At 41.1% G+C, this 25,035-nt stretch overlaps 2 protein-coding genes across 2 annotated transcripts in view; one reads left to right on the top strand and one right to left on the bottom strand.

The window, feature by feature from the left end:
• ALDH1A1 (aldehyde dehydrogenase 1 family member A1) overlaps positions 1-25,035 on the bottom strand; it is a 203,120-nt gene that overhangs the window by 68,609 nt on the left and 109,476 nt on the right. The window lies entirely within an intron of this gene.
• The window catches only part of TMC1 (transmembrane channel like 1), a 51,418-nt gene continuing 30,527 nt past the window's right edge, over positions 4,145-25,035 (top strand). Inside the window, exons 1-8 of the mRNA XM_053409171.1 lie at positions 4,145-4,282; positions 12,477-12,527; positions 14,283-14,589; positions 17,276-17,413; positions 21,501-21,591; positions 22,862-22,943; positions 23,329-23,435; positions 24,044-24,142. Coding sequence (XP_053265146.1) covers positions 4,243-4,282; positions 12,477-12,527; positions 14,283-14,589; positions 17,276-17,413; positions 21,501-21,591; positions 22,862-22,943; positions 23,329-23,435; positions 24,044-24,142 — 915 coding nt within the window. The 5' untranslated portion in view covers positions 4,145-4,242. The remainder of the gene's footprint in view (positions 4,283-12,476; positions 12,528-14,282; positions 14,590-17,275; positions 17,414-21,500; positions 21,592-22,861; positions 22,944-23,328; positions 23,436-24,043; positions 24,143-25,035) is intronic.

The raw sequence follows: 25,035 nt of genomic DNA, 5'->3' as shown, positions 1-25,035 counted from the left end.
CTATATCAAACTCTTTCTGTGGTCCTTGTGTATACAACTGTTTAAAGTACCTCTGGAAGCATTTTCTAATTTCCATTGGATTCTGAATGTTCTTTCCCACCTTGTGTCCTTTCTCAGCTCCAGCTCAGTGGCAGAGCATCTGCTTTGCAGGCAGAAGGTCCTGGGTTCAATCCCTGGCACCTCCAAGGTGGCTTGAGAAAAGGCTCTTGTCTGGAACCCTAGAGAGCTGCTGCCAGCCAGTGCATACATTACTGAACTGATAGGCCAGTGCTGTGACTTGGTCTAAGGCAGCTTCTTTCATTCCTACACTCCATTGGGGGGTGTATGTGGCTGGTGAGCACGTTGGCATTGGGAATGGTGTGGCCAGGGGGCCTTGCCCCCTACCATGCGCTCAGTGTGCACATGTGTGCAAAGGAATCTCTGAACACTCCCAGCCTATTTGTGACATTTCACTAAGCTGGCAGCCAGGCCTGGGGATCTCCTGTTGATGGGCCCAATCTGGCCTTCATTCTCCCAGGCCCCATCCACGACTGCACCAGAACTCCTCTCATCTCATTCTCCTGCAGCTCCTCTTCAAGATTATGCTCCCATTGCTTCCTCCCTAATTTGGCCTCACAGTTGGGAACAAAACTCTCCCCCCCTGCTGATTGGATCTAGCTTCTTTGAGATTAATAAATTGGTTATTGAGCAGAAGATAAATGTCAATCTTCATGTCGTGAGAACTTGCTTCTGCAGTTCAAGGTGCTCTTAAGGGCACAAGAGCAGATGAGGCTGGGATCCCCCCCCCCAGTTAGCTGGCAGCTCCAAGATTGAGGGTTTCATTTCTTGCTGCCATGGCATAACAAATATATTCTGATTTGGGTTGCCAGTTTAAGTAAAAACCCATTCTGCTTTCACAATTGTATGCTGCTGATATGAATTTAAAAAGAAGTTGGGATTCATATTTGTACCTTTGCTGTTTTTGGTTTTTTTGAGCACTTCTGAAAGAAACAAATAAAGACTATATCTGTCCATCTAATGTAGAGCCTTGATTCTCAGTTGAGTCTCAAGACTTGTTCATGTTACACCAAACACAAGTACAATATGTACAATATGCACAGCTCAACTACTACTATGTACTTAGGTACACAGACTCCACACGTGAATAACTCTACAAGTTTACAACTCAACTGTTAGTGTACACAGGTACAGAAACTTGACATTATTAAATAGAATCATAGAATTGTAGAGTTGGAAGGGATTCCCAAGGGTCATCTAGTCCAACCCTCTGCAATGCAGGAATCTCCACTAAATCATCCCTGGCAAATGCCCATCCAATCTTAAAAACCTCCAAGGAAGGAGAGTTCACAACTCCTACTGTTGAACAGCTCCTACTGTCAGAAAAGTTTTCCTGATGTTTAGTAGGAATCTCCTTTCTAGTAATCTGAAGCTACTGGTTTGAGTCATACCTACCTTGATCTGGACACTATACTTCTGTTGATGGAGGCTACAATAGCATTAGCTTTTTTTGCTGTTGACTCATGTTAAGATTGTGGTCCACCAAAACCCCTAGATCCTTTTCACATGTACTGCTAGTAAGCCAGGTGTCCCCCATCCTATGTTTGTGAATTTGGTTCTTCCTGCCTAAGTGCAGAATCTTACATTTGTCCCTGTAGAAATTCATTTTGTTAGCCTGCACCCAGTTCTCCAATCTTTTAAGGTCATGTTGAATCCTAATACTATCGTCTGCTGCATTAGCTACCCCTCCCAGTTTGGTGTCATCTGCAAATTTGATTTAATCCTAGTTGTTTATAAAGACCTTAAACAAAAGGGGGGCCAGGACAGAATCCTGCAGCATCCCACTAGTCGCTTTCACCCAGGACACTGAGGAACCATTTATGAGTACTCTTTGGGTTTGGTTGGTCAACCAGCAGTTACTTCATATGTGTGTGTGAGCACATATTAAGAAACAGCTAACAGCTCATTCAACGCTGCTGTTACCAAATCTGAACCAATAAGGGTTTTTGACCAAAGGGGATGAAATCTTCTCGAAAGAATTTGAAAGTGACATATACTCGGAGTCGAGTGTGAATTTCATGCTCTTTATTCAGCTCATAGTAGCAATGAATGAAACTTTCCCCAAAACGTCTAACTATATATACATTATTTACACAATGGGCCCCACTTGATTGGCTAATTCCGGGCTGCTCCTGTAGGCCAATCAGGTTGTGAAGTTACTTCCTCCAGAAGCCTGATTGGCTGCTCCTGCAGGCCAATCAGGTCGCTGATTCACTTCCACCTGGAGCTGAATTGGGTGGCTCCTGTGGACCAATCAGACTACAGCATTCTGGATCCTGTTGTTCTAGGATTCAGCTCAGTACATAACAGAAAGGATGTAACATGAGATGAAATTGTTGTGTTTTAGGAATGGATTGATCAAAAAAGGAAAAGTGTTTTCCTCCCCTCAACCTCAAAAAGAAAGATTTTGTTGTTGTTGTTTACATTCATCATAGCAGAAAGGAAGAGGGTTTAGGGATCATTGTTATTTAAAAATGATTTTATTATTAGGAAAAGATGTGGGGTTGTTGGTGCCTGAAGTCCAATATTTGATAGGAAATAAAGCATAACTGTTTGTTATGCTGTTCCTACTTCTCCAACGACTATGAAATTTCATGAGCTCAGATTATTTGGAATGAGAGAAGACATTTTCCTATTTTAAAATGTAAGGCTGCCATCATACAGCCCTCATTGGAGGCTTTGTAATGCTGCAACACAATGGTGGGGCAGGAGGCGGGGCAAACCAGGGGGCATGTTGCCCAATGCCAGTAGACCTGGCATGGAAGCTGGGACCTAGAAGTGGAAATAAGTAAAAAAATCGAGGGGTATGGTGGGGCAAAGAGGAAAATGGAGGTTTGAAAAAAGCAGCCTCTGGTAAGACATGGTATTTGGCAAATGGAAGGTGAGGGGGGCCCCACTTCGCTTTTCACCAAAATTCCCTCCCCTCTTGAAGTCCCTCTTTCCTTTAAGATTCTGTATCACAGGGGTTCCCAATGTGTGCTCCACGGGTCACCAGTAGCCCACAAGCCCCACTGCAGTCCTAAGAGAGCTTAGGGCTTTGGGTGAAAAGGGGACACGGCACCTTGATGAATATTATATCTTCTAAGTAAGTCACTGAGGTTTATGGTGTTCTGTTTTGTAATTGAGTTTATTTACAAATATACTGGTTGCACATAAGAGGAGGCAGACAGCTTAAAAACACCAGTGGACAGCCAAAATTCATTGCCCCACACCCACTCCTGGATGGGTGGTGGAAAGGTCCCTTTCCAGATCTTACAGATCCCCAAAGTCAGCTGTCAGACTCTTTCTGTATGTCTTGCTCAAAAACTGATACTCTTTGTTTACTTTCATAGACACCCACACAGACTTAGACTGCATCATCTGTATGGGTGGGGGGTATGGACCCTGCCCCCTTTTCTGATTAATGGTGCTATATCAAGTTGCAATGGTCTAACATTGTAGGAATGAATGGGGCAGTCCCTGCACATTCATCTTGGTGTGAGTCTCCCGTGCAGCCTCCCGTGAAAGCAAGGGGAACCAGAAGGGAAGGAGGACAGGGAACCTGTAGCTTTAACATTTATATAGAAGAGGGAAATTTGGCCCGCACAGATTGCTATGCAAGGCTGAGAAAATCTGTACCTGCTGAAGTTTCCTGACTTGCCTTCTCTCTCTAAGCAGATGCTCTACCACTGATCTATGCCCTTCCCTGTCCTGGGTTTGTGACATTGCACTGGAACAGCCATTCTCAAAATGGCTCTAAACCCTTGGGTGAATTGTACTCCTAGCTTTCACTTTAATGTGTCTCTGTGTTCTGTCGGGTCAATGGCTAGACCTCTCTTGTAGAAATAAAAACTTTAGCAATATAATATGGTTCAGCCTTGTGTGCCAACTTCCAGTGAGATTTGTGGTTCTGTAAGAAGTTTTCTTCCCACTCTGCTAGAAAGGTCGGGGGGACAGGGCAAGACATACCCTCCAAACCAATTGACTCTTCTGCACTACCCCTAAATGGCAAACCAAACATTCATGAAAAATGAATGACTCAGGAAATTAGTACCTTCTTATGTTTCAGAGAATGAAACGCCACCGGCACCCTTTCGCCGACAGACATAAGTATGTTGATGTGCTGGATACTTTATCTCAAACTACTTATCCTGGTAATTGCCTAGGCAGGCAGCAGCTCCAACAGGCCTGTGAAATACAGCCAGGATGCCGAGAAGTGAAAAGCCAACTGCCTCACCAAGGAATGGTAATGGCAATTTTAATTATACATCTTATTCCAGCATCCTTTAGGTGCATAATTCTAGTGTTTATAGCTGAAACTCCCTCCCAACACCAGTCTGGGGTGTGCGTGTGTGCGTGTGTGCGTGGGGGGGGGGACTTCTGCATTGTCTCTGAAATTTGCTCTCATTTCATTTGCTCTTAGCTTCTTCCTTTCGTTTTGGCAGCCTAGCTATTAACTTGCTACTAACTTGTAAATCAAAACTCTGTGCTGGCATTCTCTGTTTTTGAACCACAACTAAGAAAGAGAACGAATAATAGTAAGAAAACAAAATTTTGGCTCAGTTGAGGCAGATGCCTACTTTCCCACTTATAGGACTTGAATACAATATCTACATTTCTGCATGTGACTTGAATTGTCAGTCACGAGGAGAAAACTTAACAGTTTCCCCAAGATATTGCTGCTGGCACCACAAGCCATTGTTTTGAGCCATGTTTTCAAAGATTTTCATCCTGCAATATTGGGAAGGTAGCAGCTGCCTCCTCTGCAGTTTTGTGAACACTCTCTGGGAACACTGACTCCCATTAAAAACAATGACTTTATTATCATTTATTATTTTTTATTTTATTTTATTATCATCCTATAAATCATCCTGAAGCTATTAAAGGTAAAGGTAAAGGTACCCCTGCCCGTACGGGCCAGTCTTGACAGACTCTAGGGTTGTGCGCCCATCTCACTCAAGAGGCCGGGGGCCAGCGCTGTCCGGAGACACTTCCGGGTCACGTGGCCAGCGTGACATCGCTGCTCTGGCGAGCCAGAGCTGCACACGGAAACGCCATTTACCTTCCCGCTTGTAAAGCGGTCCCTATTTATCTACTTGCACCCGGAGGTGCTTTCGAACTGCTAGGTTGGCAGGCGCTGGGACCGAGCAACGGGAGCGCACCCCGCCGCGGGGATTTGAACCGCCAACCTTTCGATCGGCAAGCCCTAGGCGCTGAGGCTTTTACCCACAGCGCCACCTGCGTCCCTCCTGAAGCTATTAGCAATAACAATAACAACAATAAAACCAATAAAACAATAACTACCATATGGATAAAATATTCACTTTAAAATATGGACCTAAATATGTATTTGTATATAGAAGTCATAGAATTCACATCTGAAATAGTCATGAAAACTGTCCAGTTGGTACCAGGATTTTACCATCTATGAAAAAGAATATTTACAAGAAAAATAGTCTATAGTTCTCTTGGAACCAGTCGGGACTGTCAAACCTTTTTATTATGTGGCATTCTGTCCAGGGCGTGATTAAAATGACTGGATGACCTAGCTCATATGAATTTATAAATGCATTATTTTCATTTATTTGTCTTAATTTCTTTGTCTTAATCAGTTCATGTGGTTGTTATGAAATCAATTCCAAAGTACATTTCAGATCTTTTCCTGAATTTAAAGTAGTAAGACGTTGACCCCATTCATTTGGAGTTTCAGTTCAGCTGTCATTGTGGTTTTAGGGGCAGGCAATTCTTATCAAAGATATTCTTTGGTGCAGGATTTTGATTTTCATTGTTATAGATCAACCTACAGTGTTGCTTGAAAGGGCCAATTCAGTCCAATGAACAAGTTGTTTGAGATACCATTCTCAGTCCTCAAATGACTTTTTGTTAACCTTTTAAAATACACAATCTTGGCTTTTCATTTTCAGCATAAAAGGGATGGTTTCAAAGGATCACATGGGGTTGTCTTCAGTAACTTTCAGTGAAGGAGTTATGACAGTACTTGTTAAATTCAGAATGCCTCTGTTGATTCATGAAATAATAATAATAATAATAATAATAATAATAATAATAATAATAATAATAATTTATTTATACCCCGCCCATCTGGCTGGGTTTCCCCGTCACTCTGTATGTGTATGATACTAACTGACTGCAGCTGCAAGCATATTTTATTCAGAGGCAGGCATCAGTTCTAGGGATCCTTCTAAGAGACAATTGCACCCAGCCCCTCCCAGCCCTATTGTTCCTTTCAAAGCATTGGAAAGACCTGTGGCAAGAGGTAGCTGTGTGGGCAGGCCAAGCACTGAGGGAGCTGCTCTGCAACTTTGCTGGGACCTTCCTGTCATCAAATAAATGCTTCTGAACCACTTTTGATTAAGAGAGGTAGATATATGGGCGTAGCTAGGAGATGGGGGGGCAGCTGCCCTCCTAAATCAAATAAATGAATGAATGAAAACACTTAACTAAAAGTAGAAATTATAGAAAGAATTTGACAGATTTTTTTCTGAGCACTTGGGTTCAAAATAAAGTAATTTTAAGCTACTGCTCTTGAGACATTTCATTCTGTATCTGCTAGACAGAGCCAGAAAGAGGATGATGACCGGAGGGTGCCCTGTCCCCCCACCCGCAACATAAATCCAGGCTACGTCCAGGGGCAGATATTTTATATGGTCCCATGGTTCCACATATGCTTATTCAGAAATGAGCCCCACTCAGTTCAGAGTGACTTGCTTCCAGATATGTGTATCCCTGCAGCTTAAGAAAGAAGGGAAGTCAGAAAGAAGGAAGGAAGGAAGGAAGGAAGGAAGGAAGGAAGGAGAGGGATAGAGAAAGGTATTGCAGAAACAGAGTAACTGGATCCTGGAATGTTTTATTATATTTCATTTCCCTCAGTTAAACCTTACTATAGTTAAAGGTAAAGGGACCCCAACCATTAGGTCCAGTCGTGACCGACTCTGGGGTCTTGCTTTACTGGCCGAGGGAGCCAGCGTACAGCTTCCGGGTCATGTGGCCAGCATGACTAAGCCACTTCTGGCGAAACAGAGCAGCGCACAGAAACGCCGTTTACCTTCCCGCCGGAGCGGTACCTATTTATCTACTTGCACTTTGGTGTGCTTTCGAACTGCTGGGTTGGCAGGAGCAGGGACTGAGCAACGGGAGCTCACCCCGTCGCGGGGATTCGAACTGCCGACCTTCTGATCAGCAAGTCCTAGGCTCTGTGGTTTAACCCACAGCGCCACCCAGTTAAAGTTTCCCATTGATTCACTGTCACTCCCCGAATAGTGCATAGAGTTCAGGAATAGGACTAAGGAGGATTGGAAGCCAAGTCAGACCATTGGTTCCTTTAGCTCAGTATCCTCCACAGTGACTGGCACCAGGGTATCAGGCAGCGGTCTCTCCCAAGAGATACCAAGCATTGAACCTGGGACCTTCCGCATGCAAGGTCTATGCTCTACCAATGCACAGCCCTTCCCCAAGGCATTATTCAGCAGGCGAATAAGCAACCTGCTTCTTCACATCAACACATTACTCTGCCCATTGGATTCTCTTTTGCTTGTTAGTTATTCTGTGCCACTGTGCTTAATTAAATTCAATCAATTACATTGACGTTGTGTTTAAGCCCCGGTTATGAGCGGTGCCTTTTTATGGTACAGATATCAGCATGTTGATTTCTGCAGAATATATACTCCCTGCTTTAATGGACATTCCAGTGCATATCGTAAGCAGCCAGCTGCTCCCTTACTGCATGGTTTCATCAGGATCCTCTATCCATGGGAATTTTTTCTTTGGCTGAAAGTAGATCACTGAAGGCACTCCTTACAAATAAAGTAAGGTGCCCTACTATAGCATGCAAAGCATCTTTCCAAAAGTGTTTGTCTTCATCACTGCAAGGACTCCATGGCAATTGTAATGATCTTTGTATAATGTGGATCCATTTACTGCCTCCAGGCGAAAGCATTTATTCAGACCAAACAAAAGAACACTCATTTTTGTGTTCCACTCTTGATATTGAATAACATTTTTGCATAATTTGGGAGTGGGGGGAGATTATGCAGATGTTGGTGGAAATTGAAATGACAGAACATGTTACTGGCTTTTTGGAAGGAATTTCTGCTTCTTGCATATATGCCTTTTTAAAAAAATCAGCCTGCCAACTTCTGAATAACTCTTGCACAGTGAGAAAACAATAATAATTCTGTTCTTTTCTCAGCATTACATATTTTGCCATTCTTTAATCTCCCACTTTATCAAAGCAGTACTCATTTTGTTCAATGGAGTTTTCACTCAGTAAATTAACATGAATAGAATATCATTTATTACGGCCATAGGCCCATACAGGTAAAAACAACACATAAATAACAGCTTGTGCCGTAAGGAGAAAAAAAACAATCGCTAAAACACCACTATAACATGTACGCCATTGTTTTGAAAAGAGATTTGGGTAGGTTCCTTCAAATGATAAGTGAAAATAGGAAACAATGTGACTGATGGAATGTGGAAAAGTCACAAAAAGCTCACCAGTGGTGAGCCTGCCGCTATGGCATTAGAACAATCTGAAGGACAAAGTTGATGTGACATGGGAGATCTGTGATTGGGTCTCTTTGCCTTTTTTTAAAAGAAAAATACTTTAATGTAGCTGTGAGAGGGGTTGTGAAACTGGACGAGGGCTACAGCACTGGGGAAAGGGAGAACTGGAGTTAGGATTAGAAGGCCCGTGAAGGGGGAAAAGACCTATACATCCATTTTGTGCAACTCATTGGTGCATTAATCTTTCAAAGATGAGTATTTTTTTGTGATGTGTATCCTGACCTGCATTGATCTTAATATAAAATCTAACTTCCTGCTCAGATTAATAGTATATGAAACAGATCTCTCCCCACAAAAATTCACAACAAAAAATAAATAAGTTCACTAGCAGTGTAGCACCCTGCTTGTGGTTAACACTTAGCTGGAATGAAATATTCAACGCAGCAAAAGAGAAATTAAAATAATAATTTATTTGTCAGACAAATAAATGAGAGACACAGTGGTATATGGTTACCAAAGCTCTGCCCACTCCAGCCCTTATGGCCACCACTTATATTCCCTCAGCCCAGCCCCCTTGCTCCTCCTTTGGCTGCCTCTGTCCAATCAGCCTGGTTGAAATTCCTATTGGCTGTTTGCTAGAACCAATCATAAAAGATACACCCATTTCCTATTGCCTTTTATGGGAGACAAAGAGCTACATTTCCTTCTATCTATAAATGGCAAATAAGTAGTCATATATCTTACATTTACCTCGACCAGGCACCTTAATTATCAGATAACCTTTGGCCCCTGTTGCCCTATTCCCTGCAAAACAGATGGCTAATGGTTCTAATTTTATCTTAAACAGAGATCTTGGTTTCACCTTCTCACACACCATCTATGAAAGATCTCCTTCTTTGGAGGTCTTTAAGCAGAGGCTCGACAACCATGTCAGGAGTTCTCTGATGGTGTTTCCTGCTCGGCAGGGGTTTGGACTCGATGGCCCTTGTGGTCTCTTCCAACTCTATGATTCTATGATTCTATGAAATAAGAATCTAACATTTCTTACTTTCTAAATCCTTTGCATAATTACATTTAAGCCAATATATTTCATACACAACATATGTAGTTTTTTAGAAGATAGGGAACTTAGTAAAAGCTAAGCTAAATTCTAAGTTCTCTAAAGCTTCAAAGCAGTTTCAGAGAGCTGCTTTGCCTAGTCCAGCTGCTGTTTCTATTTGCCCTTTTAACCTTATGAAAATGTGGCTCAAGTCTCTAATGGGAGGCACAATAATTCTTACTATTTACCAACTTAACTGTGTTTTGCAACTTGATTATTCTGTAATTTGTATGGTCAGTGTGACCTTTTGCTCCTAGCCTGTAATTTCCTTTTACAACCCTGAGGCACTGCTATAGATCAGGGGGGCCCTTGATCAAGAAGATAAACAGCTGCCAGAGTATGGTTTCTGCCTGGCATGAGAGATACAAACATTTACAAATATATATTTTTTTAAGCTCATTTTAAAATACAAATCTTGATCAGATGCCTCAGCAGCACAGTCCTAGACATGCCTATTTAGAAATAAGCACCTCCTCCCTTTCGCATGATTCTCCTTCATTTCTTTCCACTTGGAACTTGTTCCCTTCTTTCTGTCATGCTAAATCTCTTGCCTCTTTTTATGATAAAACTAAATGACCTAAACTGACCATTTGTTCCACATGTAATGCCTTTCATAAGCATACATATAACCAGCACTTTTTTTCTAAAAAAATGTTTGGGGTACTCTCATTTTGACTCAAGAAAACCACCATTTTATAGTTCAAATCGGGAAAAATAAATACAGTAAATGGACAAAAGTACAAAATTCACAAAATGTCTAGGGGTATGCGTACCCCTGCATCCCACCCCCCAGAAAAAAGCATATAGCCAGAGGTCAGAAGTCATGTTTTGTGATTTTCTAGATGGTTAACAATTTGTTATCAGTTTATTTGGATAAGTAAGGTTGTGCTGCTTTTGAAAACTGCAGCTACTGTATTAATTTGTTAATGTACAACATTACTACTTCATGGGAACATAGGAAGCTGCCTTATGCTATTGGTGCATCTTGCACAGTATTGTCTTTTTTTAATAGAATATTTATTAAAGTTTTCACAAACAAAAACAAAAAGAAGAATACATACAAGAACAAAAGACTACAAAAAATACATCAAAAAAGAGAAAAAATAAAAAATAAAAGAAAAATAAATAAAAACCAACTCAATTTTCTCACTTTTCCAAAAGTTCTCCTTAGCTTGTTTCTTAGACCTCCTCACGCCTCCCTTTTTTGTATTCCCAATCGTAACATTGGATCAGCATATCCTTACCCCTTTTTCATTATCACATTTAAGTTAATTTTCATCAAATTCCCAAGTTTATACCTTGACCAATTGTCCTACCATTTTTACATACTCTTACTGATCTTATTACTAAGTCCACTTAAGTCCATTCCAACATCATTTTAACATTCATTAATTTTGCAATGTTTCTGTAAATAGTCTTTAAATTTCCTCCAATCTTCTTCCACCGACTCTTCTCCCTGGTCTCGGATTCTGCCAGTCATTTCCGCCAACTCCATATAGTCCATCACTTTCATCTGCCATTCTTCCAGAGTGGGTAAATCTTGTGTCTTCCAATACCTTGTGATGAGTATTCTTGCTGCTGTAGTTGCATACATAAAGTTCTATCCTTCTTTGGCACCAATTGGCCGGCTATGCCCAGGAGAAAGGCCTCTGGTTTCTTCAAGAAGGTATATTTAAATACCTTTTTCATTTCATTATATATCATTTCCCAGAAAGCCTTTATCCTTTGGCACGTCCACCAAAGGTGAAAGAATGTACCTTCATTTTCTTTACATTTCCAACATTTGTTATCGGGCAAATGATAGATTTTTGCAAGCTTGACTGGTGTCATGTACCACCTATATATCATTTTCATAATATTCTCTCTTAAGGCATTACATGCCGTGAATTTCATACCAGTGGTCCACAACTATTCCCAGTCAGCAAACATAATATTATGACCAAGATCCTGTGCCCATTTAATCATAGCAGATTTAACCGTTTCATCTTGAGTATTCCATTTCAACAGCAAGTTATACATTCTCGAAAGTATCTTTGTTTTTGGTTCTAACAATTCTATTTCCAATTTTGATTTCTCCACCTGGAAGCCGATTTTTTTGTCCAAATTATAAGCTTCCCTTATTTGATAGTAATGAAACCAATCTCGCACTTTATCTTTTAATTTGTCAAAACTCTGCAATTTCAGTTTATCTCCATCTTGTTCCAGGATTTCCCAATATTTTGGCCATTTGGCCTCCATATTGAGCTTTCACAGTATTGTCTACTCTGACTGGCAGTAGATCTCAAGAATTCCATACAGGTGTGTAACCCATCCTTATCTGGAGATGCCCAGACTGAACCTGTGATCTTCTGCGCAGACATCAGATGCTACAGCTCTTCCCCCATTACTTGTACCTCTTCAGCAATTGTAGCTGATGTTTGTACGACTTGTATAAGCCAGAACCAAGAGGGGCCGGGCTCTTTGTTGTTAAGGCAGAGTGCTCTATGAGCAAACAAGAATTTCCTGCTGTGCTCAGAATGCAGTGTGCCATTTCAGACTTTTTCCAGGAGAAATATAAATTCTCCAACCATTTATCAGGAGTGGGCCATTAGCAGTAGCACAGCTCAAATTATTTTAAATGGGACAAAGCTGTCTGCAGGTGGATGCACTTCTGGTCATGCCTAATGTCTTTATGATTTGAATGCTAGAATTGGTCTTTAAATGACTATGCAGAGATGGGAACAATCAGCAGATGCATTAAGGACCTGGGAATTAAAGAGCCGCTAAATGGACTTCAGGACACAGAAAACAAAGAGTTTTTACTTTTCCTCCACAGTGAGAATAGAGGTTGACAATGATGAAGGCAGTGCTGCTGAAAGCGAAGAAGGTAAGAATGCCCAGAATAGAGTGTGAGTGAATGAATGAATGAATGAATGAGAGAGAGAGAGAGAGAGAGAGAGAGAGAGAGTAAAAATAGGTTCTATAGATCTCTGCCTTCAACAAGCTGGGCAGGACGCACAGGCCAGTTCCTCATACACAATGGTCCACACTGCAAAAGAACCAAAATGTCATCACCTACAAAGGGTGGTAGAAATTCAAGAATAATGTCCTCTTGTTGATATGGTACTTAACAAACATGACAGCAACCATGTCATGATTATTTCAATTAACAGTATTAAAATGGCAGCCATGTGTTAAATGGAAGTTTTCCCATTTTCAGGGCATACACTCTGTTCCTTAACATTCTGCTTATATTTGTGGAATATGAGTTTTATCTGTGATCTTAGGATCATTCCATATATTTCCCTATTTTTCCTCAGTGCGGAAAATGCAACTAGGAAGGCAGTTTTTAACAGAAAAGCCAACATATATGCATTGATCTTCCACAGCAAATTTTGGCTTGGCTGCTTTATGCTTTTGAAAACCTCCCATAAGGTGGTGGACCTGACTGATACATATAGTTCCACCTATATGGCCAAAAATAAGAGTACACAGCCTAAACAGTGTAATGTTGGAATGCAATCTGTTGACATCACATAGTGATGATGTCCTCAATCCAGACAAAGCCATCTGTGCGTCGTAAAAAGTCCACATCTAATCTCTACTATAAGAGGCTGATATGGAGAATAGAGCAATAGCATTCAGCACCTTCGAGTTAGTGAGCAGTTTGAAACAGGGCTAAGATTTCATCTATGGCCATTTCTGATAGTTCCAATCACCTGTAGCAGGGTGGGAGCAGGGAATGGGAAGACTAGACTCAACCCAAAGGCTCCCTTTACACCTCATAGGTGATATGCACTCCTAGCTTTTAGTCAAGTGTGTGGTTTGTTTGTTTTTGCTGTGCTTAGCATTCCTTGGAGTGGGGCCAAAATTATCCCAATGCTCTGCCCTGGATTTCCAACACAGCTCCAATGCATTGGCACAGCAGGAGTTTGCATTCTTTGTCAGAGCTGAACACTGTCCTGGAATTGTGTACACCGTCTAGGAAAAACTTTGTTCTATGTCATTCCAATGCTACTTATAAATGGCTGCAACTGCACTGGTTTCTTAATGTCCCATTAAGGTACTATACTCTGAAATGGGGCAGGCAAGGGAGGCACTGCAGACTTTAACTGACCACCAAGGTTGTAACAAAATTTTCTCACTTTTCCATTTTTGTTTTGCTACTTTTGGATCTGATCCTTCTGAAGAGCCCAGAGAGGTGCATTGCCTCATAACAGTCCCGGGAAATGCCTGGCCAGGCTGGACTTCTGTCCTTTTCACAATTATGTGGCATTAGTAGCAGTTCAGACACGTCACACCTGTTGACATTCACCCTTCTGCATCGCTATTAAAGGTGCAGGAGGAGCCCTGGTCAAGTGTGCACCTGTCCACCCTACCTGTGAGGTATGTGAGGCTGCATGGCTAATGCCGGGCTACCAAATATGGTCCACAATGACTGAGAAGTGAGGCTGTGGTTTCTCACTGCACCGTGACTGGCCCAGGGATCACTCACTGCTTTTACTTGGCTTGAAACAATGACATCAGAAAACAATATTTTGTGTGTGTGTGTGTGTGTGTGTAGGTTTATGTGTGGAGGGGGGGGGGAGGTGGCTGATATCCAGAGGGAATGTATTTTTGTTCTCTGTTCTTGACAATAAAGAGCAAGAATCTGTTCAGAGAAAGGGAGCATCAAGTAAAAAAACCAGAGAGAAATATGAAGAGGATGAAGAGGGCGAGGATGAGGATGAAGAGACTGCCGCAGATCGTAGGCGAAAATACAAAAGGCGGAGGATGAAAGATGGTGGGTTAGACATCAGCGAATCGGATGGAGAAGGCTGTAAAAGCAGGAAGAACAGAGCCAACCAGATGACCAAGGATGGGGATGAAGAAGATGGGGATAAAAAACGAAAGGACAAGAAAAAAGGGAAAAAGAAAAAAAAGAAAGACAAAAAGAAAAAAGGATCAGGGTAAGGCCTTATTATGATGATCTCTTGAATGTAAAGTCAATGATGGTTGTGTTGGGCATACTGCAGCAATCTGCAGTACTCATAGAACTGTAGAGAGGGGAGGGCTATCAAGGGTCATCTGGTCCAACCCTCTGCAAGGCAGGAATCACAGGGAAAGAATCCCTGACAGACAGTCACCCAACCTGTATGTTTAAAAGCCTCCATTGAAGGAGAGAACATCACCTTCTGAGATACTCCCTAAGCTCATGGAGCCAGATCTATACATACTCAGTTCTCATAAAAATTGAGAGCTCTGCAGTTTAATTTTGGCCAGAGGATGTGACACTTTTGAGTGACTGTGTATTGTGCTCAACAGAGTGCAGTCCACTACACTGAAGGACTGTCAGGGGGCGGCGTTCTCTGTTTGAAAGCATCTTCTGTTTGGGCACACACATGTCACTTGGGTGCCTTCCACACTGTGCTGAGATACAGTACAGCTTAAATTTGCATCTATGCATATAAATCACCACATGCACATTTTCTGAAAATGGATGTCCTATTTGGCAACGCATAACTGGCCACTCCTCTTCAAAGCTGTGTGCACAATGTATGTAAGATTCTGAGACCTCAATACCCAAAGGAGAAGAAAGAGACAAATTAGGCATGTTGTTTGTCATGTAGTTTGTTGCTATGTGCCTTATTTAGTTTTCTAACTAAATAGCCATTGCAAGGGACTGGAGCTAGAATAGGAATGCAGCATAGTGTGTGTATTCTCCAGGAGTTCATAGGGTCTCTCCCAGTCCAACCTGGAGATGCTGGGAAGCAAACCTGGGACCTTCTGCATGCAAAACTCCACCGCTGTGCTGCAGCCCTCCCCCTACTTAGAGCTGCTTTGGAAAGCTTTGAGCTTCGCATCTCTTCCTAGTTCCCTGCGTCCTCCAGAGTCCTTCCCCAAACCCATGTATTAGTATTAAAATTAATCAAGGCATGAAGACAAATGGGTCTATTTACTTCAAATATCTGGCAGCAACTATGTATTTTCAGTTTTTGATTACTGCTGTTGGTGCTCCCACCAAAAATATCCCACATACATTCAGGAATCAATGAAGCAATCTTGATAATCAGGAAGTCATCATCACATTTAGTTTGTTCTTGAAATACAGTAGAAATAATGAGACAAAAAACTCATATGTAGTGGGAATGTGCCAGCTATGAGATGATATTATTATTATTATTATTATTATTATTATTATTATTATTATTATTATTATTCCACCCATCTGACTGGGTTGCCCCAGCCACTCTGGGCATCTCCCAACTGAATATTAAAAACACGATGAAACATCATCATATCAGGGCTGGAATGGAAGGGGTGTTAACCTTTTATTCCACTATGGAAAATATTTTACACCACTCATTCTTTTTAAAGCTTTCTATGATGATTGCTCATAGGAACCTGCTGCAGTAGGGTACGTTGAATTTTTCAACTTTCAAATTTCAAAATATGAGGGATGCTAAAAAGTTGTGTCATGATTTGGGAATTCAAAATATATTTTGGTTAAATAAATATAATTTCGTTTTGCTTTGTAAGTAAAATATGTGTAAAATCACATAGAAATAATGAAAAATGACTGTCAAGTACTTGCAGTTATATAATATATTAATATTATTAATATTTATTATTATATTGCATTACCTGATCTTTTCAGAAGGTAAAATTAAAATTCTGAAAGCATGTTATGTGTTTCTTCATCAAACGTTGACCTTACCAAGCTAATGTTGTCCAATCAAAAAAATAATAGCAGATTTGAGTTCCTCACACCTAAAAACATATTTTAAAGACCCCTCACTGTCAAAAATTAAGTTTCACCCCCCTAAAATGACATGCCTTACTGCTGAAGGTCTAAGCTTTAGTGATATGTTCAAAACGGCACCTCAGAGTTATTATCCCTATTTATGGCCAGAGGAATTTATAGGACAATTTATGCTGAGCTTGTCCAGTCAGAAGATAGATTTCTCAACACTTTCTCAGAGAGGAACCTCACCTCTGGCAGTGTCTTCCTTTCCCCTTTCCTAAGGCCTTTGTGTCAGGAGGAAGAGGAGGAGGAACTAGGCTGGCAACTTGGCCACTATTTTGTATCCTCCACAGTGGGCTGCACTGGCATCGTTCGGAGATATTGTGCATGGGAAAGGGAGGCGGAAGCACAATGTTTGGAGCATTTGGAGGGTGGGAATGGTGGTTGCTAATATGTTTTCTATTTCTTGAAAACAAAAATAACAATACTGCAAAAAAGAAGAAGAGCAATTTCTCAGGACAGCAGAGGGCGTGTGTGCCATGTCCCATTGGAGCAGGGGTGCTGGCACTCGCCCCTCTTCTGATAGGAAATGCTTCTATGGGGGAGGGGGAAGGGCTGTTGAGTAGGGTCAGTTACGGGGGGAGTGAGAAATGCCCCTTTTTTCATCTGAGGAATGTTGGAGGCTATGTGTGAAGTCCAAGTTCAGTTTCATTATCCAGTTTCATATTGCTTGATGTTTGCTCATGCTGTGCCAACTGGGGTGGAGTCTGCATGCCAGGGGGTGGGGGCATGGGAACACATTATGCAGCAAGTTTAATAATACATACTTTTCCAGGGGTGGGTGGAGCAGCTGCCCCCAAGCATACCAGTGAAGCTGTCCCTCTTTTCACCTCTCTCTCTGTCTTTTAAAGCTCTGATTCAAGTTCTGAAGAGGAGCTTACAGAGGAGGAAATAGCCAAGCTGAAGGAAGCGGTAGAAGAGAAAAAGAAGCTAATTGCCACATTAAGAAACAAGCCCTGGAATATGAAAAAGAAACTGGAAGTCTTGAAGTATGATATTGTATATGGTCACTTGTAGGGCATGTTTGCACGTGTTTTAGTCGTGACTGCTTGATTACTCAGTATTTGATCACTCACAGGTGAATGTGTGAACTGGTGTCACAGAGAAGCATTAGGCTGGATCCAGACTAAGTCAGCCATGACTTACTTAAGCCCCTCTGATTGCAGTGTGACCTAGATATGACTTACACTGGAACAAGCCCATTGGGTTGGAGGTAATATAAAATTCTATCAGTGATATTTGTAATCATGCATGCAATCAGGCCACCCTTTTTTGCAGCATGTTCGATGGAGAAGACTATGGACTATGAAAGCTCAATAAACAGGTGAATCTTTAAGGTGTCACAAGTTTGTTGGCTTTTCCCCATTAAAAATGAAGTCAGTTCACACATGCAGCTGTCAGATGTGATCCAGGGATGTAACTCCATGCATGAGCCACTATAATTCATTGAATAAATATCTTTAGTTCCCAGAACTATGACAAGAAAGACACAATAGATCCTGAAATAGGAACAAAGGTGGGATTTCTGATCATCTGTAATGTAGTCCAGGGGTGATTAATGTAGAAGCAAGGCCACAGCTTTATTTCAATTGGGGGTGGGCAACCTTTTTCCATGGACGACCACATTTCCTCAGGGGTTCCATTCAACTGGTGGGTGGTTCCAGAAATTCTGGATCTGGAATAAAGACCACCTTCTTCAGTGTTCACCAGAGCTAGAGCAGGCTAGAAGTCCCAATTTAATGAAGTCTATTCAGAATTATGCCCCACTTTGGTTTGATGGCATCACCCTCAAACATTTATTTATAAGTTCAATGCAGTCACTGTTCTGGAAAACAATGAAAAGTAACTCATTCCTGACATTAATGTGCTATATAAAGCGAATCTGGAGAGGCAAGAAAGGGGAAGGAACATGAAGGAACATGAGGTGGAAAACCAACAGAATTCTTGAGGATGGCATTAAATGAGACGACATGTGGGGTCACATGTGGACCTGTGGTTTAATTAAGAAATTATTTCTATCCAGCCCGGATTATACTCCAGTCACAAGTGATGGAATTCCCCTTCCTTTGCAGCACCACCATCTGCTCTAAAGGGTTCCCTGAGCTTCTGGAGCAGATTTTCTGTGTGAACAGGGAACTGCAATGGGAAGAGGTGGCGAAGTTAATCCTGGTTGGGCAATTAGAAGTTGTTGCACCACAACTGGATATATCACCTTGAAATTCTGGCCTTGTTTTTTGAAATAAAATTAATCTTTTAAAGAGTTGCCCTGGAGCAACACTGCATTTCTCTTTAATGAAATTTGAGCTGGTGCCTGAAACTATCTTGACCTGTTATTGAAAAGTTGAGCAATCCACTTGAATCCTCCTCTTCAGAAGCAACCTCTTAAGTTTGGTAATTCATTCCCCACTTTTGCAACCTTGAAACAGCCCAAGTACAGTATACCTCGCACTTTGAGAGCTGCAACCCCACACCTCCCATGAATTATTAAGCTAGGCCATTTAAGGACAATAATACCTGTGCTCATGAAATATTCATGCCCCTTGTGTTGGTAATTAGATTAATGTTTCTTTGAATTTAATAAAGCTTTCAATGGGTTAGCTAAGAGAGTACATTTTGGTCTGTCTTGTATTATCGATAATTTACATATAGCACACAATCCACTTACCTTGCGTTTTTGACACTTTTGCATCTTTGAGTAAAGATGCACAAGATTTGTTTCTGATGTTCAAACATGCTTTATAAGAACACACAGGGAGTGCATGGTGATGTTTGAAAGTGAGGTCCTTTGCTTCCTCCAGCAGGTGACTGGGCAGTTACCAGATATCTTTCATAAACTAAAATGCTTTCATTGGTCTTTTGGTGATGTATTTGCAAAACATAAGCCAAACAGATTTCACTCTTGTCATATCTGGCAAATTAAGGATCTCATGTTTAAAGTCATAATCAATTTATATGTGTTTTCTGTACACATTTATGCTCAAAGCAGTTGACAGGAGAAAAAACAGTAAAAATGCAGTAGTACAATAACCATAATACATAATAAAAATTACAATATCTGTAGAACATAACATTAACAATTCAACAATGAACAATTTTAAATAATTTAGAAAATTTAGTGAGCATAAAGCTTACAAACAGGTCTGTTAACAAGATCCCAAAGCTGATGGTATTTTTGTACTTTGCTCCAACTTTTATACCCAGAGTGAAAAGGCCAGAAAACCCTTCAGAATGCTTCTGTAACATTCAGGGGGTTATCAGTTAGTTTCAGTGTCTTGACCTGCTGACTGTTCAGCAGCCCTTGATCAGGGGTGGCAGAACTTTTCTGCCCAGTGGGCCAGATTCTTATCTCCCTACCTATGACAAGGTTGTGCTTTGAAGCCCCAGCTGTTGGGACTTCAAAGTGCATCATAGGAGTGTGTGCAGCTAAACCTAGCAGGATTTAACCCTGGCTCATCAGGTGATGTCACCACCACTGGAGTGATCTCAGCTGATTGGCAGGTGAATATGGCTTTTAAAAAAGCTTTGCAGGCCAAATTCAACCCCTTGGCAAGCCAATGTTGGCTCACAGACTAGAGATTCCCTACCCCTGCTGTAGATGGCTGATGTTTGATGCAGCAATCTTTAAGTACTTGAGAACAGTGAACTTGAAAGTGTGGTGTATCATGTTGGACTTGGCTGAGGAAACCTGGGTGCATATCCTTGATCAGCCATGAAGTTCACTGGGTGGATGACTTTGAGGCAGCGAAGCCCAGCCTACTGAACATATGGAGCGTGTGCTAGTCCTCCCATCAAATTACACTACAGCACATCTGCAAATAAAGTTGTTGCTCATTCTGTGAAAGAAGTGCCAGGGCTGCGCTCCTTATGTTTCTGACTGACAATATCTAAGGTAGGAAAGTTGAGTTGAACAAAGGATGAAGCCCTCTGCAGCAGTGGGTGGCTGCAGCAGCACAGAAGGCTTTGTTTTAATTAGCTCATTGAACATAATAGTATTTTGTATTCTTTGAATCATTACCCTCTGACTATCTTCTGAGATAGTCTACTCAAGCAGCAGAGTTGCTTTTCATATGTTTTGTTTTTAAGGAAGATCCACTGGGAATACTTCCTAAAACCACAGCCTTATTGAGATGTAGGCTGAAGTGCCTGTAAAATAAGCTATTTGAATTTATCATGTAAATAGTCCATGAGTGGTACAGATGTCAGTTGCTGGGGAATACAGGTACTTGACAGGGACCAGTAAAATGACTGTTGTATTTTGGTATTGTTTTATTTATTTATTGTGCGTGTGGGTAGAATACAAGTGCTGGCATCCTTTTTTGTTTTGTTTCCTACTACTACTCTTCCTGGGATGGCATCTTCACATTAGGGTTATTCAAAAAATCCTCTTTTGCTACAGAAACAGTGCTAAATCTGCTGGCCATGGCCCACAGCACACCATCACAATCCCAGTATAAATGACCATATAAACAAATATAGAATTGTTTTGCTTGTGGATGAAGCTTACAGTTCTCTAGGGGACTGTGTGGTCCTCCAGATGTTGCTGAACAATTCCTCCCCTCATCGCTGCCCATTGGCCATGCTGGCTGCAGCTGATGGGAGTTGGAACGCAACAACATCTGGAGGCCCATAAGTCCCCCATTGTTGCTACAGAGAATCATAATGAATTTAGAATAATCCAAGATAGCGCACAAGAAAGGCAGGGAATGAAATGAAACATTTTATTGTGAAATGGCATGTCTGTGTTTAGTTTCTTGTTCCATGACATCCAATAGTAATTTTCTTGATGCCTTGATATTCTATGTGTCCTTATCTGGCTCTACATCATTGGCTGTTGCGGGCAGTGGGTGGGGAAATATGGCGTGTCATAATGCCAGGACATGGGCAAACTGTGCTTGAGGGGACGAGGAAATAAGGAACGTGGTTCCCATGTTTAGTGGAAGAGAAAGTGTTTGGCATAACATGTCACTGGGATGCTCAGTAATGTCAGGTGTGTCTCAGTGTTTCAGCAGAAGAGACAGTCAGAGGAAAGATGCTTTCAGATAAATCCACAAGCACTTCTTTATTTTTATTTTTCAGAGATGCTCAGCAGTTTGTGGAAAAATTTGAAGGAGCCCTTGGCAAAGGCAAAGGGAAGAAATTTTATGCATATAAAGTGATGATGATGAAAGTAAGGACCATCTCTCATTATGGCTTTGAATTGGCTCACTCAGCCTTTTTCAAATATCTCTTCCAGAATTAATGGTTTCACTCTCCTTTTGGATTGCATTTACTTTCAGCTATAAAAAGCAAGAAGAATTTCCTGGGTGTCTTAGTTCTGTAAATGCTACAAAACTGCTAATGTTCTCTATTAATCCTTCAAACACATTTGTGCCTTCAAATCATAGTAATCAAAAAGATTCTGAGCAGTCAGGTATGGATCACAGTCAGTGGAGCACAGGTGAACATTCACAAAAAATAAATGAAGGTATCAAAATCAGATGATGCTCAGGGAAAGGATACTGCAAGTAATCTAAAGAAATACAGATAGGCTGAAATCATATTAAAACCAATGCTTCAGTGTGACTTGGTGCTGCAGACCCAAGTAAACCTACAAGAAAGGCACAGATTAGAAATATTATATGTAAGTTAGTTAATAAATGATTAAAAAATCTCAGTGAACCTCTGGCATTAAGATTTTTAGATCATTTTGGCATTTGGATGGCGCTGAAGTGCAGCTGAAATGATGGAGAGAAATAAATGTGGAAGTGGGATGTGGAAGGATGCTGAAGAACCTTCTGTTTCATATCTCCTCCATTCAATATAATGTAGATTTTCAGATTTCCCTAGGTGTTATTGCTTATTGTACTTGTTGATTGCTTTTTACATGACTGTGTCTCAAAGCGACTTACAATGTAAGAATAGAAATAGCAAGAAACATTTAAACCAACCAAAGCAGGAAGACAAAATGCTCATTGACAAATATTTACAAACATACAAAACCCACCCCCCCTCCTCAAAAGGATGAGCACAAAAAGAAGCCCAAGGAATACTTGATTACCCTCCAAGTAAAGGGTCAAATGGTTGGGTAAAAGCCCTGCTCTGGTGTCACCGGCCTTGCAAGGGGGAAGTGGAGAAGGGTTTCATGTGGCAAATGCAGGGTCCATGCTTGTTCACACCGAGAGAGGCAGTCCTTGGGTAGGAAGATGGGGACACTAACATATCAGCTTGCTGCAGAAAGATGTGGAAGACAGAAGAGTGTAGGACAGGAAACACATTTGCATTTCCCGTGCCTTCAACAGAAACACGCCACTCTAACAACCTAGAGTGCACACAGATTTTGGAAGCACAGAGGTGTGTTAAGCAAGCATAAAGATCGACAGACAGATTTTTAGTTGAAAGTGTTCATTCTTTTCTCATTGTCCTAACGTCCTATTTTGCTTTTGTAATATTTATTTCAGAAATGGATGAAATTTCAACGTGATTTTGAGAATTTTCGGACAGCCTGCATACCCTGGGAAATGAAAATAAAAGAAATTGAAAGTAAGTGAGAGAGAAGAAGAATTAAGTAATTTTCATCTTCCTGGGAGACAGGCCTGGAGTTCCCCTCCACTGTTGCATACCATTGCTCCTTTCATTCCGTAGCTTTTAAACAGCAACAAATACATTGCATATCAAGGACTGCTGGAATTTGTAACATATATTTGCATACGAACCATGCATATACCAATGTAAGCAATAATTTACTATGGTTTTACCAGATCACATCAATAGTAATACATGGTTAGGTTTTAGGAGGGGAAAGTGGCAACCACTGATTTGTGGTGTGTTAAGCAAGCATAAATATACTGATTTATATCTTATTTGAAAGGACAAAAAAGGTGAAGAATGATTCATTTGCCCTTTTATCTTGCTTCATGTCTTGTAGGTCATTTTGGCTCTTCTGTTGCCTCCTACTTCATATTTTTGCGATGGATGTATGGAATAAATATAATCCTATTTGGACTGACTTTTGGTCTTGTCATGGTGCCTGAGGTGGGGATAACTACATTAATATGCCCAGCCTGTTTTGCTGTTTCTCTTTAGGCTTAAATGTCACACAGGAAAATGGGTTAAAGTTAAGAGCAGAGCAAACAATGGGGACTGGGAGTTTTGGATAAAATTCCACTGTCAGGAAGATCAGAGCTAGACTGACATTTACAATCAGTAGGGTTCAAATGTTGTTAGAGATCTTTTGTTGTCCTTCAAACGTTTTTTATCTTGTTAATTCATGCAGCATATGCACTGTCCATATTTACCAGAGATGGTTCCTGTTTTCTGTCTATATTTACTAGAGATGGTTCCCTGGTGAATCACTTTCTCTGTTTGGTCCCTGCCTTATGGAGAGGAGATGCCTTATGAAAGAGGCATCCCTCATTCACCTGCACTAACCACTAGTCCTTTACCTTTACCTCCTCCTCCACTTGCCTGCTGTAATTTCACAAAAACAATTTAAACATTAAAATTAATATTAAAATTAGCAGCGGGAAAACAAGAAATAGCCTTGAAAGTGAGCTTCCCCAATGTTTTTTTCATGCTGATTTCTTTCTTTGTTTTGGTTGTGTTTACAATTACAACTCTGACTGACCTACGTGCGAAAACAGGCATTGATGGGGAAACCATATGGAACTTTACCTAGAAAAACTGTGCCCAGAGCAGAGGAAGCGACGGCAATGAACTTTGCCACTCTGTGGGATTTCAGTGTAAGTTGCACTTTGCAAAAGCCATTCCTTAGGCTTTGTGTTTTGATGGTGTGAAATGTTGTTTTCTGTCAGCAGTTCATTGGGCAAGACTACCAATTTGGGATACGTAATTTAAGTAGGTAAAATTGAAAAGATATAAATTCGAATTGTTTTTGAGAAATGGGATCAAATGTGGCACTCCAGATCCAGTGGGACTTTCTGATGTCATGAAATAAGCTCTTGCATTGACTTGTCACTGGGATTTCTGACATGTACAGTAAGTTAAAAGTGAGCAAGATGAAGAGTAGCTCAACATGCAACTGAAAAATGGTCATTTTTCTTTATATTTATTAAGTTTGCATGCCATATATAATAGATCCCCAAAGGCCACCATGTTGAGCCATCACTGGCCAATTTCATGAGGTATAAAAGTACTATAGGTGGATTTGCTTCACTGGCGTTGCCCTGTGGGATTCATTTGGCCTTTTGTGCTTAGATGAAATAACAAACCTGCAAACAGGCAAAGGCAAGATAGTTAAAGAAAGATAGATGAAGGTACTGAAGAAATGAGTTCCTAGTCATGTGTTTCACTGCCTTTTCTACCCTTTGGGATCAAGGATATTGTTTCCAGCAGAGCTACTGTTGGATTTACAGTGAGAGACTTGATAGCGCATGTTAAATTACCGTGGGAACTTCTTGCAGTAGTTTAAGTGCTGTGGGGGAGCCGTTTCCTATGGGAGACAGGCAGTTGCAATTCCAGTAAATACTACAGTAAATACTTGCTGCAATCTGCCTTAACTGAAGGGTGGGAAAAACTACTCAGTCGGTTCCTTGGTGTTTGCCCTTGTTGGCAGATGAAGAGAATGCAGCCCCTTTGGTTTTGTTCACAGAAGCACCATGTAAAACCACACAAT

The sequence above is a fragment of the Podarcis raffonei genome, chromosome 11 (assembly GCF_027172205.1).
Source record: "Podarcis raffonei isolate rPodRaf1 chromosome 11, rPodRaf1.pri, whole genome shotgun sequence".
NCBI lineage: Eukaryota > Metazoa > Chordata > Lepidosauria > Squamata > Lacertidae > Podarcis > Podarcis raffonei.
This window is presented reverse-complemented; position numbering and strand designations above follow the sequence as displayed.